The sequence below is a fragment of the Convolutriloba macropyga genome, chromosome 3, assembly GCF_964194025.1.
Source record: "Convolutriloba macropyga chromosome 3, txConMacr16.3, whole genome shotgun sequence".
Lineage (NCBI taxonomy): Eukaryota > Metazoa > Xenacoelomorpha > Acoela > Convolutidae > Convolutriloba > Convolutriloba macropyga.
In genome coordinates this window covers 23,034,959-23,048,971 of record NC_134470.1, presented here as the reverse complement: position 1 = coordinate 23,048,971, position 14,013 = coordinate 23,034,959, and the positions used below count along the sequence as shown (strand labels likewise).

General features: G+C 37.2%; 3 protein-coding genes across 4 annotated transcripts in view; 2 read left to right on the top strand and 1 right to left on the bottom strand.

Annotated features, from left to right (window-relative positions):
* Window positions 1-6,611, top strand: part of LOC142336072 (dual specificity mitogen-activated protein kinase kinase 6-like) — a 49,075-nt gene extending 42,464 nt beyond the window's left edge. The window contains exon 3 of the mRNA XM_075384583.1: window positions 5,059-6,611. Coding sequence (XP_075240698.1) covers window positions 5,059-6,029 — 971 coding nt within the window. The 3' untranslated portion in view covers window positions 6,030-6,611. The remainder of the gene's footprint in view (window positions 1-5,058) is intronic.
* Window positions 1-14,013, bottom strand: part of LOC142336075 (sodium/potassium-transporting ATPase subunit beta-1-interacting protein 1-like) — a 193,321-nt gene that overhangs the window by 102,574 nt on the left and 76,734 nt on the right. The window lies entirely within an intron of this gene.
* LOC142336948 (uncharacterized) lies at window positions 6,848-8,637 on the top strand. The gene is made up of 3 exons (XM_075385941.1): window positions 6,848-7,216; window positions 7,557-7,777; window positions 8,244-8,637. Exons 1-3 carry the CDS (start codon window positions 6,904-6,906, stop codon window positions 8,505-8,507), a joined length of 798 nt encoding a protein of 265 aa, XP_075242056.1. The 5' UTR covers window positions 6,848-6,903; the 3' UTR covers window positions 8,508-8,637.

Genomic DNA, 14,013 nt, shown 5'->3' with positions numbered 1-14,013 from the left:
GTCAGACATAGTTTTTGTGAAGTTCTGAGGTGCGGTATTGGAGAAGCAATTGTCGACTGCCTGTCTGTCCGTTAATTTAGTGCTCCTAGGCAAAATATGCTGCTTGCATTGGAAAAAGTGCAGAATTAATAATGCCATAAACGAGTTGCGCAGGTTTAGGGCAACAGAAATAGAAGCTGTTTGTTTGGACGATGCAAAAAACAATTTAAACATTATGAACATAAAATTAGGTCTTGAGCATTCGAAGAATATTCCCCTCCATCATTAGCCTATTCATATCTTCTTATCGAGCCCCCTCTAAGTAAACGGAGCAAAATTGCTGTCGAAAGATGGCACGACTCAATGCAATCTGTTGGCAATGTCGATATATCAAACAAGAACCTTGCCATTTGTAGTTTCGCTATCGCGAGAGGGCGTTATGCAAATGGTGTACAGATCACGCTAATGCCGCAGGCGGCCTAACATCACTGCATGCATTGCTATAATCTTAATGAACGTGTTCATTTAGATACCTTGCAATCGCTCCGAAATGTCAGCTCATTGCAAAAACACCTTTCAGGAGTCTAAGAGTGAAATCACAGATGGTACACGCGTTCTAGGTTTGGTTCTTGGCTCTGCTGAAGCATGCTCAAATTGCATTGAAAATGCGAAGCTGAGTACGTGCAAATTGCGCAAAAACAGAAGTGTTAAAATGTGACCCGAATGCCTATTCCCGTTTCGCCATATGAGTTTTAAAAAAATATTTGTTCCTTAGTCGTATCACGCCGGAAACCTCAAATTTTGTTTATACAGCAGAATCCTTTATATCCGAAAAACTGTTGACATTCCTTAACGGAAATCTGACCTCCGATGAGAAAACTGATTTCTTTTCCTCTGCGCTTGGGATGTTTGATTTTTCAATTATGCAGCGATTTTTCCCGCAGTCGCCCGTAGTCAGTTCAAATGTCAACATGACTGAACGCAATGAAAGCAGCATTGCAAAGAATAATCGAGAAAACCAAATCAGGAAAAATTTTTCATCTGCAAGCGCGAGGAGAATTCTTGTAGAAAAGTCATTTGTTTCACTAAAGCGGGTTCTCATGCTGGGCTCTTGAAAAGCGCTCCCTAATTTCCATCTCGATCTTAGCAAATAAGAGTTGAGAGATGGCATATGTCTGAGATGTCGATTGAGTATTCATTACGCATCCATCAAATGTGCCTGCGGTTTAAGTCTTTCAGTATACACAATTGCGGCACAATCACATTACACATTTTCCAGTCTCCTAGACGATGTATTACATGGAGCTCATGGTTGATGGGAGAACTCCTTTGACAGAAGATCTTAAGATCTTCGAAGCCCCGGCAGAGTTGTCCGCTAAGTGCAAAGAATCATACGTTTTCCGTAATTGGAGCAAAGATTAATTTCGCTCTTCCTCGAAGCCGTTTCCTACTCTTTAGAGGGTGCCGGTTGCTCTGGAAAAACGAATCAACCAAAAAAATCCAAGAACTACCATTGTTCACGAAAAACGGCTGTACGGTTTCTAATGATCTCCTTTTTACGTTTTGCTTGAATTTGGAATGATGCCCCCACAGGGTTTTCCTGCTCTATTTTTCACCATAGACATTGTACGTAACCATAACACTAGCTTATTCTTTCTCTACTTGAGTGGTTCTCAAGTGTAAGTTTTATATGGTTTTTCATGCTACGCAAATATATTCAGGGTTGACTAGCTTTTTCACTACCTAAGTAATGGGACCAAATCTCGTTCTTTTTCAGTTCGCTTTCAATTGTCATATGTCTTGATTTGACGTCCAGCTCTTTTTCCTTTATTTCATATAGAACTAATTGTTGCTTTAGCTCGGCTTGTATAGGTATGAACGATTTAGAGGTTGAACTGATCGTTTCTACTCTTTAAAACGGTCTGGGTTTAAGGATGTTTGGGCCATTGTAGGAGGGATTCTTTTCTAGATTCAGTCATAGCTCATTTTAAACGATTTTAAGCCATTTTGAGGTGAAACTATGGCATGAAAGGCAAACTTTCAAAAAATCAATTATCAGCTGTCGTAGGGATCTCTATTTCTGCATTATCAGGACCTATTACAGTACCTAATACACTACAGCCGTCAACTGTTTCCAATTAGTTATTAACCAAAACTGATATGCCCTTTCAGGAAGATGTTCTTTGTTAATAACATGGCACTTGGTAAAGTCATAACCAAAAGCAGGACCTCGTGCTTCTCACTTTATTAAGAGCCGACGTTATCAGAGCGTTAACCTCTTCCGCATATTTCTGAATTGTAAAGCAATCGTCGAGAAGTTCAATTGAGGGGTTATGGGAATCTCATGCATCGAAATTTCAAGGCGTCGCCTTAAGTTGTACCTTCATGAGGTAATATTGTTTGTTTTTGTTAATAAACAGTTTTGATGGTTCAGGATATGAGTTGCATGTGTAATGATTGAAGGAAAGGCACACTTTATTGTGAATAAGCAAGATCGCTTCCGAATGTTTTATAACCAGCTCTCGAATGAATAACATGTTTAATTCCTTCTTCTAGACACATACAAAATTGTTGACCGCCAATTTCCCAAATTGCTATTGGTCGTACGCCGGGAAATTTATCAGCTATCAGGCGACATGAATTATATGGTAGAACGAACATCAAATGAAGTTGCTATGCGTATTGCCAATTTAGCTATAGTTTTGCATATATCAGTCGAGGAGGCCTCGAAGGATGATAGAAGCTATCGTTCGTTGGTATCAAGGGCGGAATTGCAGTGACTTCGTGCGTCTTCGTCGCAGATTTTCTAACCATTGAAGAATTGAGTTCTTCAAACATCGACTGATGGAATGGCAAAACTTCTGGATGGTTATTGACAACTAGGTAACTCAAAATTGCTTTGTCTCGTTCTGTATATTTCTCACGTAAGATATCAAGAACTGTCTTGTCAACTTTATTTGTTAAGGAAAGGACACCACCTTTTGGGTCTGCAGTATGACTTCGAATTGCATCAAAAAATTTATTCTGTCAGGACGTATTTGTCAAATTCTTCGTATTCATCAACAGATCTTTTTTGCTGGTGTTCTACTCATCCGTTCCTGGATAGTTTTTGCTTCGTGAAACAGGAGTATATTCACCTTATCCACTGTTCTAACAGTCTTGCAATAGATTTGTTATTCGAGGCGTCACCCTCTGTTCTTATTATCGTAAGAATGAGATGGGGTATCACCATTGCGCAGTTCATTGTCGTTTCCGAGTTAGAATCGTTTAAGGTGGCAGACATGATTTCATTCAAAGTATCTTTGAATTTGAAGCCTGCATTTCTTGGCAGCGTAAAAAATGTTTTCCCATGTAAAACATGTTGGTAGATGTTGTTCATGTGCATTTTTTGCTTTTAAGCTTAAGCCAGTAGCTATGGGGTTGAGAACAGGTTTCCTTAATCAGGAGGCTTGTCATGTATGGCACTCCTCCGCTGCATGGATTAAGAGTTGTTTCCGCTGAGGAGTTCGCAGTGAAAGTTCACGATTTTCGCGCCTAGCTCTGAGTCCGCTACATTTAACGTGCATGCGTACTTTATGTAGAGCATATTGTAGATTATCAATCGGATTACTTTTAGAAAGATCATTCTTTGAGCCAATAGTATTTGAGAGGAAGATAAAACGGGGATGAACTTTGTCAATGAATGTTTTTATGTTCCCCATTTATTTGAGAAGTCATTTGAATTTGCCTCATGATCATTTAAACCAGCAGTTGCATTTAGAGTTTGTAATTTTTTGTGTCTCTTTTGTTGGTTGTGCTGGTCAGGTACGATAATGCAGCACCTCTGAAGGAGTATATCGTTAGCTTTGTCTGCTTAGGGTCCAGGTACTTGTCCGCATTGTTTCGATGATCAATCTCCTTGAAGCCTGGAATTCTCTTCGGCTTGAAACGCGGGGTCAGCAGTTACTTCAGAAAAAGTATGGCAGTAGATAGAGAACAAATAATTAATGGAATGCAATTTTTTATGTATAATCTTAATCAAATAAATCTATAAGTAAGTTTTTTTAATAAATTTATATAAATAAGTTTATGGGAAAAAACAAGCTTGTCATTATTTCTTAGCTTGCTATTCAGATGAATAGATTTTTCTCTTGTTTGTTTGATTGCTTTTGCTCACAATTAGCACGTTAATTGATTCTAAGCGATTAGAAATTTTTATGCGTATCACGAAAAATTGTTGTCAACTTTGCTCTTCTGGTCGGGGCAACAGAAAATTTTCTAGATGTTGATCAACTACGAGGAAACTCAAAATGCGGCACTTTCAAAAGCTTGGTTCAGATTTTGAAATTTGACATCCACGAATTGTCACGAAGTATGCGAAGTTTCCAGAATCGTTGTTAAAGATTTAAGTTTACTAAGTTTTCGACCTTTATGGTGTTAATTTTTTCAAAATCTATATTTTTAGATGAAGTTTTTCAGACCTGGTGTTCTGCAGTTCTAGTAGAATATTCTGATCTCTTAACAGAGATTATTCAATTTCTGAATGGTTGTAAAGTAATTTTTCATCTAGCTATAACCTACATTGGATTTGCTCTGAAAATTAAAGAAATGGGGCTGTTTTTTTTTTAACATAATACATTTAAAAGCTCTCACAATCATTCTACTATTGGTTTAATAAATTGGAAGTTCTGCGTTTGTAACAAAGCTTTCCTTGATGAGCCAGCTGTGACGTTTTTGGTGGTCATTTAAAATTTTTTTTTTAAAAAAAAACGTTTTTATTAGAAACACAAAACTTGGTCACCTTTTGATGTTTTTCATTTTTTTTAGTCTAAGATCTTAATTTTCAAGTACTGTTACTCCCTTCAAATTCGGCGTGTTTTTGTTTGAGTGAACTCATGAAATTGTCTCAGTTCAATAGTGGTCAGCAGAAGCCGAGCATACTTGCTCAAATTGAAGAGGAATTTTTCTTTGCATTTTATCTAAATCGAAATTGGGGTCTTTTTTATTCACGATTTTTATTCAATATTCAGATAAATCTTTGAATTAGTCCATGTGCTATATTGATTTTAAACATTGAGATTAATTTGTGCGAATGTTTAGGCTCTTCTGCAGTTGTACAGAACATTTGGTTGCCGAAACAGGAATCTTACTTCGATCAGGTTTTTGGGGAGGAAGGAGCGTTTGGCGAATATCAGGTTCTTGAATTTGACGGTATTTCTGTTGCAGTAAAGATAGTACCTGCTAGTGAAACTAAAGAGGTTCTAAGCGAGTACGATACATTGACAGCGGCTTCAGAGTGTCGATATATAGTCGATCTTCTTGGATGTGTGGGCGCTTCTTCAGTGTATTTCTTCATTGAACAGATGAGTGGGAACTGCCATGAATACTACAAACAATTGCTGACAATTCGGAAGAGTGTCTCTGAGGAGGAAGTCCAGTGTATAGCCTTTTCAATAGCCAGTGCTCTAAAATTTCTCAAGGATTGTGAAATTATGCACAGGGATGTGAAACCGGCTAACATACTCATTAGCGACAAGGGAATTGTGAAGCTGAGCGACTTTGGAATCAGTCGGGTTTTGGACAGGGGCTGCAGTAACTATACAGAAATTGCAACCAAGTCTTATTTGCCTCCAGAGCGTTGCCGGCTTGTTTATGAGCTGAACAATCGTGATGTTCCGGAGCAACTGGTTTACGAGTTCACATCCGATGTTTGGTGCTTTGGTGTTTCTCTGGTAGAAATAGCCAACATGTGCCACCCATATTATCCCGAGAGTACTGAGAATAACGCCACGGACTGGAATCGCCAGCTGTATTTCAAGTTAAGCCAGAGTGGACCGGAGTTGAATGGCAACAACTGGTCAATTGAGTTCAAAAAACTTGTTGAGGACTGCGTTAGGCCTGACCCAACTGAGAGGCCTGCCTATGATCAGATTCTTTCAGACTACCACTTTTTATCTGTCATTCCCAGAGGAGGAAACGATTCTGGTGCTTTCACAAGTGATCAAATTGCCCGCAAAGTCACCCTTATCCGAGAGCGCCAAAAGGAGAAAATCGAAAATTTACCACCCTAGATCAGTTGATAACCAAAGACGCAGTTTTAAGTCGTGCCTGTTTTATTTCAAGTAGCCATTAAATTAATTTTTACAGTACTTGTAGCCGACTGCTACATATCAATGCTTCTATCATTCAATCTTTCTACTTTCGATGTCAATTAAAACAAAAATAATTCAATTTTTCCATGACATGTTATGAATTGATAGCTAAAAATGCAAATATTGAAACGGAGATGTAATTTTCAGATCAGACTTGTACAGGTCACCAAAATGGCGCCTCCCGTGGTGAAATCCCTTTACAGAAACGTGTTCAGAAGGAATTCTACATTTTTCCTGTCATGCTTCGTGGGTTTATTCTTTGTAGAGCGCAGTCTGAACGTTTTTGGAGATTACGTAATTAATACGAGAAATGCAGGGAAGCAGTGGAAGGATCTGAGAAAGGAAATTCTGAACAGAAAGATGATGGAAGAGGAGGAATAATTTCAATGAAACAGATTCAAAAATGTCACCGCTTAGTGAAATAAAAACATTTGTATTAGATTTGGTTACTGACTGCCTAAAGTACCTCCTATGCGTTTATTAATTCAATAACAGACTGTACTGTTTGTTTTTTCAAGAACATCGCACGCGAGACTGGATAATTATTGTGCAGGATTCTGGCAAAAATGCTTATATTGCAAGATTCTGGTAAAATGGTTGGTTTCCGCAAGATCTTGCGAGACGAATGCTTATCTTGTAAGATATTGCTAGACGATGTAGATCTTGAGAGATGTTGCTAGAAGATTGGTTCTTAATTAAGTTCTCAAAAAGTTGATCGACATGCTATTGTTGCACGTATTTTACGGCATATTTTTTCAGATAGTGTGCTTATTGTATTTTGGCAGCATTGACTATGGCGCTGCGTATACAGTTTGAAAACAGCTGCGAAATTGGCTGTTATGCAACTCTAACGAATTCGTACTGTTTGGTGGCACAGGGAGCCTCTGAAAACTTTTACTCCGCTTTCGAAAGTGAGTTGTCAGATTCGATCCCAGTTGTTCACTCATCTATCGCAGGATGTAGAATTGTGGGCAACTTGACAGTTGGGAATAAGAATGGACTGCTAGTGCCAAATACAACAGTTGACCAAGAATTGCAGCATATTCGAAACTCATTGCCAGAGAATATCCGAATTCAGAGGATCGAGGAGAAATTAAACGCACTTGGTAAATATTTGCTCAGTATTCGTAGTTATAGTAGGTGACTCTTCGAGTTTAGACACCAGTTGAAGCGTCAATTATATTTGAATACTAACAAATTATTCCAATGTTTTGTAGTACGGTTACAAAGTAGCTTGTATATAATCAATGGATTCATGTTTAAGCAAATGTGAGTGAACACGGAAGACGAAGATTGGTTTACCGTTTTAAAAACAGGTAGACCAGTTTTTAAGCTTATCGTTTTTGAGCGATTATTGGGGTGGTCTTCATAAGCTTTTTCTTTAAGTTTGTAAACTTGACTAAATTACAAGTCAGCCACGAATCTGTTGCTTAATGTCTCTTTCAGGCAATGTAATAGTGTGCAACGACCACGTGGCTCTGGTACACCCTGATTTGGACAGTGAGACAAAAGAGATCATTGCAGATGTGCTAGGAGTAGAGGTGTTCCCACAGACGGTGGCTGGTCAGGTGTTAGTGGGGACATACTGCTCCATATCTAACAGAGGTGGACTCATCCACCCTAAGACAACCGTATCCGATTTGGATGAACTCAGCTCCCTACTTCAGGTCACCTCTCAAATTCTAGTGCCGTTTTATTCCATTTTTTAAATGTGTCATCAGCGATTACGAGGTCTATCCCGCGATTCTTCTTTTGCGGTCCGCAGTAGGAAGATATATCTTTTTGAGGGAAGTTGAGTACCTACCATATTGCGAAGTGCGGAAAAATTCCAACCGTTTTGCAGTGAGAAAAAAATCCGGTACACATCCTTGTTATCTGAAAACTGTCGTACAAATAGGGATCGTTGCGTTCAGTTATAATACACGGCTTGCTCTTCATAGCTTGAGTTCTTTTTGTGGAGTTCAAACAGGGTATGTTCACTATTTTATCCTTTATATCAAATGAAGTCCGCATCAAATGCGATCTTTTGATGTGTCAGCAAATTGCAATTCATATCTGCTGAATATATATTGTGACAGCACCATGCCAGTGATGGTGAATTTGAAATAGCGATGTTTTCTGTTGAATTTGAAGGTACCTCTGGTAGCCGGTACAGTGAACAGAGGCAGCAACCAGATCTCATCTGGTCTAATTGTGAACGACTGGATTGCTTTCACGGGATTCTCTTCCACAGCAACCGAAATATCTGTGATTGAGAAAGTGTTCAAGCTCTCAGACTCATTTGTTCCCACTCCTGCTAATGGTGTTCATACCGATTTAGAGCAACCAGCAGGCGACTCCACAAAAGGCCACTCACAAACGGACTTCAAAGATGCACTCATTGACAGCTTGTTCTAATTCTCAAGCCGTTATTGTATAACTTACGACGGGACACTGATATTTGTTTTTATTTAAAATTGTCCTAGGCTAGTCTATGAATGTACGCTGATTATATGAGTAATTGAAGACATGAGTATGTTCGAAGATATGAGTATTTTTGACATGTTTCTGAGCACTTAGACAAACAATGAGGCTCGGCAATGTGCGTTTGCACATAATGTTTCGGCCCCGCTCAAATATATTTTTGACTTAAGTGTCTACCAAATGAGGAAGCGATGAGCTCAAACCACGAAGAAAATTAAATAATGCCTCATTAGACGGCCGATGATACCTGCCATTAAGGACACTAAGAGACAAGACAAACAAACAAAATTAAATAAAAACAACAAGCATTATTTACGACCAAAACAATTTCTATATTTTAAGAGAAAAAAACTTGGAGAAAGTGAAAATAGCATCATATAAACTAAACCAATTGACTTGCATTTCACCAAAAAAGCTTTAGGACCTGTCTTTATTGAGAATACTTAAGTATAAACCCACTAAGCTTGGATGAATTGCTCTCTAACGATAGGTGTGGGCAGTTTCATTTAGAGGGGGTGTAGCTTACAAATGTTTTATGGGCGCAAAGAAAAACGATCCCACTTGGGTTGACGTACCCCTGAACTCAAATTTTACAGTCTAAAATCTGAACCACAGTCTAAAATCCTTTAATTCAGAACGAGAGCTACTTAGATTACTAAAAAATTGAACTAAAGTGTGAAGAGTCACTCAAGAAGTCATAGAAAGTTTTAGAACAAAAGCGGTTAGCGGCAATTTTGCATTAAAGACACGTTTACAAAAATTGGTTCAAACTTTCTTCGCGGGCAAGTATCAAGTAGACAAAAACAAAAAAGGCAAAAATAACAATTACGTTCTCACTTTTTGAAAACAATTAAATACAGAATCAAGTAAACAATTGGCAATCATCTGAATTCATTAAATGGCTGCATTCATACCTCCATGCGAAGCTATTGAGACCTGTCCTTATCTAGAATTTTATTCGGCTTCAAAAATAACAAATACGGACAAAAAAGACAAACTTTTGCGAGAAAAATGCCGAAGCCTATAAAATAATCTCTTCACTTAGAACATGTAATATAAACAATTGCTTCTTCTTTAGAGGTAATTATTGTGATATGTCACTTATACTTTAGGTTTTATTAATGTGACAATCGACAAGACTGTAAAGGAATAACCATAAGACCAAATAACCAAGGTAAAATTAGTTATGAAAATTCAAAGCATCATAGCCGAAAAACAATTACTCAAATTATGAAACAGAAATGAAGAATACGTTTTTATTCACTTGAGAGGGACTAATTCTCTTTGCTGAGATTACGCTAAAGGGTGGCGGAAACAAGATAAAGAGTCGTAAATCTTGAAAACCATTAACGATTCTGAAATCCAATTTTCTTATTTTAAGCCCTTACAACCTTATAATTTGATCTTAAAAGCAGTGAGTAGATTAATTTGATGCCGCTCTGGAAACCAATTGGATAGGTCTTTAGTGAGACTAAGTCAAAACAAACTAGCGACAAAAATAGTCAGAACTCCATTTTCGCAAACAATCTACGCCGACAGTGCTGAAGCCAAAAACCATATAAGCTTTTCGCTGATATCATTTTTGTTCATTGGCCTTCGTTTGCACGTAAATTTGATGTCGTAAATTGAGCTGTGTTTTGAAACCATTGTGGTCTGTGATTAACATAAGAGACGCAAAAATATTTTTTAAAGGACAACACCCCATTCAAATCAGAATAATTTGTGAACTGTATGGTTCCACAGCAAAAAATTGTATCAAAAACAAAATGCTGATGTTTGGTTAATCATCGAGTTAAATAAGTGAAAAATCCTTTGGGGTCAACTAACAGCATTAGATCGTTCCTTCAATAGCTTTGATAGCGTATTAGACCTTTGAACAATTAAACTCAGCTATAAGGCCACAAAAGAACTTAAAATTCTGACAAAACTCAGAATTTTCTAAAAATTTACGAAAACTTTTGTCGGATCCATGAAAACAATGAGCTTTACTCAAAAAACAAAAAAATTATTACTCGAGTGTGATAGGGAATAAAAAATGCAAAGTGTTTCAAGAAGGGCATATGAAACACCATACGAATTGTTTTTCGTTCCAAAAATCGACGATGATTCCAAAACTGGCCTTGCTATCGCTGTGTTGCTGTTATGAAACGTCGTTATTTAAAATAATTGCGAACAGTTATTTTGGCTGACGAAAAAAAAATAATATATCAAAAAGGAATGATGCTTCTTTGATAAATAACGATTTAAATAACGAAAGACTGCTAAATTTTAGTTGAAGATCACTTTCTTGGGAACGAGAGGTAAAAAGAGCCTTCATCTGGGTTCACGATGATTGTGTCAGCAGTTTTCTTGTCTGGTTTTATCTTTAATTATAAAACCAATGAGACTATCGTTAACAATTGATATTTTTCAGCAAAATTAATCAAAATGTCATCAAAAATTAAAAAATTTGAACAAAACAGCGAGTGAGGCTAACGTTAACAAAGCTTAAAACCTCCGTTACTCCTCCGAAAAGGGAAAATTAAAAAAAATCTTTATATGATATTACGCTTGAGAAGCTTTCTAATTATACCACTCACAATTCTGTACGATGAATAGATCAATCGGCGATTAATGCCAGAACAAAAATACCCCGTTGAGAATATAGTTCCCATCCACTAATTTGAGTCGGAACAATGAGAGCAGTGTGCGTTGAACAATTGCTTCGCCAGATTAAATTATATCCGCACTCATCTGTGACCAGAAATTTGGCTCTGCTTAGGATAGAAAGACCACAGTGATGACGTAGCCACCAAGATAGGAATTTGACTGTAGAATTCCTCAAGTTCAATGTGAATTGTGTTTATCTCGATTTTAAATAGTTACGCTTAGGCAATCGTTATTAATTTCTCGCAAATAAAGTTCCTAGCAATTTTTTCGATTACTCGCTTGACCAATTTTTTGTCTGTCTCTTTCGAAATCTCGTCCTCAAAACGGGAAAAACAGGTGAATCCCGGAGGGCGATGAGTCGCTGAGAACCTTTCACACTTAAACCCAAGCTGGCCGATACCAAAGCTAGCCGGTCGTTTGAGAACAATCCGGCCGATGTTAGTTGGTTTTGTTTCCAACAATTGCTGAGTTGTTAGTCTTCCAATTCCTCGCTGTTTATGAGACAGATTGGCCTCTATAAATGATTTTTCATGACTGGGTCTAATGCAGCAACACTTAACAATAGAAATTTGAGTCAAAATTTGAAATGCGAATAAATCGATGCAAATATTTTTGGGTTGCCAAAAACATAATCTGTGGCTAGTCTGACTTTGGAAACTTAAATTTGCAATTTTTCAAGACGTTTGGGGAAATAATTTAAGTCGGGTGTCTCACTTATGCTCAATTTTAGCTTGACGATTTTAATTTTTATTGACATCGCCGTCGACTTGTGTAATTAATTAATTGCTCTCGAACAAAGAGCGCCATTTTTGAAATGTGATTTTTTGACAGATGATTTTGTACACTGCACCACGTCACTTCATGCGTTCATAAAACGTGAGGAAAACTTGTCTCTACATTTCAAAGCTAAAGGCAAAATTGGCAAAATATTTATGCTTTTTATTATGTGCGCCTTGTTGGATGTAGGATTTTGTTTTTTTTTGTACGTCTCTTCGAGGTTTTTCTCGTTATTTACTGTTTATGCATAAATTTTGTTTGAGTTTTTCCTTTCGCCAATGTCTCGATGACCTGTAGTTATTAATTGCTCTCAAACGAAGTTTGTAGCAATTATATTAGTCCTGTCGGTCTTTTTTTATGCGATTTTTCGTCTGACGCTTTTGACTTTTCGTCCTCAAATACGGGATAAACAGGTAGCGCCCAGCGGGTATTAAGTGCTCTTAGAGCCTTTCAGCTCTGTTTCAGCTCAAACTGTTTTGGAGACATACTTATACTTATGGTGTGAAGGGCGGTTCTTAGAGGTTGAAGACACTCCCACTATTGACCCCCCCCCCCCCCCCACTATTGTCCCCCACCCCCCGCCACCGCGCTGTTGCCCCCCCCAACCCACTGTTGCCCCCCATCAGCCCCCGGTGCAACCCCCCCCCCCGTGGCTAGCTACTGACGAATAACCGCTTGCTTAAAACGCAAATTTATACTATTTTGCAAATTTTTTTCAAGCTTTTTGATAATTTTTGTCTTTTAATTTTTATCAGCCCTAGGTGTCAACGAACCTCCTTTAGGTTTTAATAATAGGTTACTGCATTGTTTCTAGTGGTAATGGTATGTTTTCAACATTTTAACATCACGAATTCTCACCCAGGGGCCAAAAAACATCCTAAGGGGTTTGATAATAGGTTACTGACAATTTTATTTGGCCTTGGTATAGTTTTTCAAATCTTTAATGTCATAAATTTTAGCAATTTTTTGATAAAACTTGCTTTTTTCAAGTTTTTTAAGAAATTTTTTGTCGTTTTTTAGTCTTTTTCAGTCTCAAGAGCCAAGGAACCTCCTCTAGGGTTTGGAAATAGGTTATTTATAATTTCTAAGTCAAATGCAATGTATTGCAAGATTTTAACATCACGAATTTTAGCATTTTTTTTTTACAAAACTTGCAATTTTCTGAATTTTATTGTCATAATTCAAGTTTTTTGAGCCTCAAGAATCAGAAAACCTCCGTTAGGGTTTGATTATAAGTTACTGGAAATTTTTTTTTTTGGTCATGGATTGATTTTCAACTTTTTAATATCACATGTTTTTAAATTTTTTTTTCATTTTTCAGGTTTCTTTAGCCTCGAGAGACTTGGAACTTAATCTAGGGTTTGAAAATATGTTACTGCATAATTTGTAGATGTAATGGAATGTTCTTCAAGATTTTAATAACAAGAATTTTAGCAATGTTTTTAAAATATTTGCAATTTTTCATGTTTTTAATTTTTTTCCTTCAGCAGGGGCCATGGGACCTCCAAGGTTTGATAATAAGCGGCTGCATAGTTTCTAGAGTTAATGGGATGGTGATCAACTTTTTTTGTGACTCCTTTTTTGGTAAATTTCGGATGAAATTTAAAATTTTTTGGAAAGTTTTTAAGTACCAAGTGTATGGATCTTTACGAGCCTGTGAAAATATTTCAGGCTTTGAACAGGGATACCGAATAGTCTCTTAAGACAATGAAATGGTTCTTAAGATTTTATTATCTTGAATTTTTGCAAGATTTTCTGAAAATTTGCAATTTTTTCCAGAATGTTATTTTGTCCTTTTTTGAGTATAACGACTATTACTGGCCAACGAAACTTTTCAAGTCTCGGCGACGGGTTACTTGACAGAAATTTTGAGACAAAAAATTGTTTTGAACTTTACTGTGAAGTTGAACTTTTTTAATTTTGCCTTTTTCAGTTTTTTTGATTTATTCACTAACAAGGCTAGAAAATTAGAAGTTGCAGAGTCGAATCCATCATGTAAAATATTCCTCTCTTT

What these genes read in the sequence shown, in the direction of transcription:
- LOC142336948 (XM_075385941.1), top strand. Translation starts at nt 6,904, where the DNA reads ATGGCGCTGCGTATACAGTTTGAAAACAGCTGCGAAATTGGCTGTTAT. An exon ending in GGAGAAATTAAACGCACTTG is followed by an intron (nt 7,217 to 7,556) that starts GTAAATATTTGC and finishes TGTCTCTTTCAG; the next exon opens with GCAATGTAATAGTGTGCAAC. An exon ending in AACTCAGCTCCCTACTTCAG is followed by an intron (nt 7,778 to 8,243) that starts GTCACCTCTCAA and finishes TTGAATTTGAAG; the next exon opens with GTACCTCTGGTAGCCGGTAC.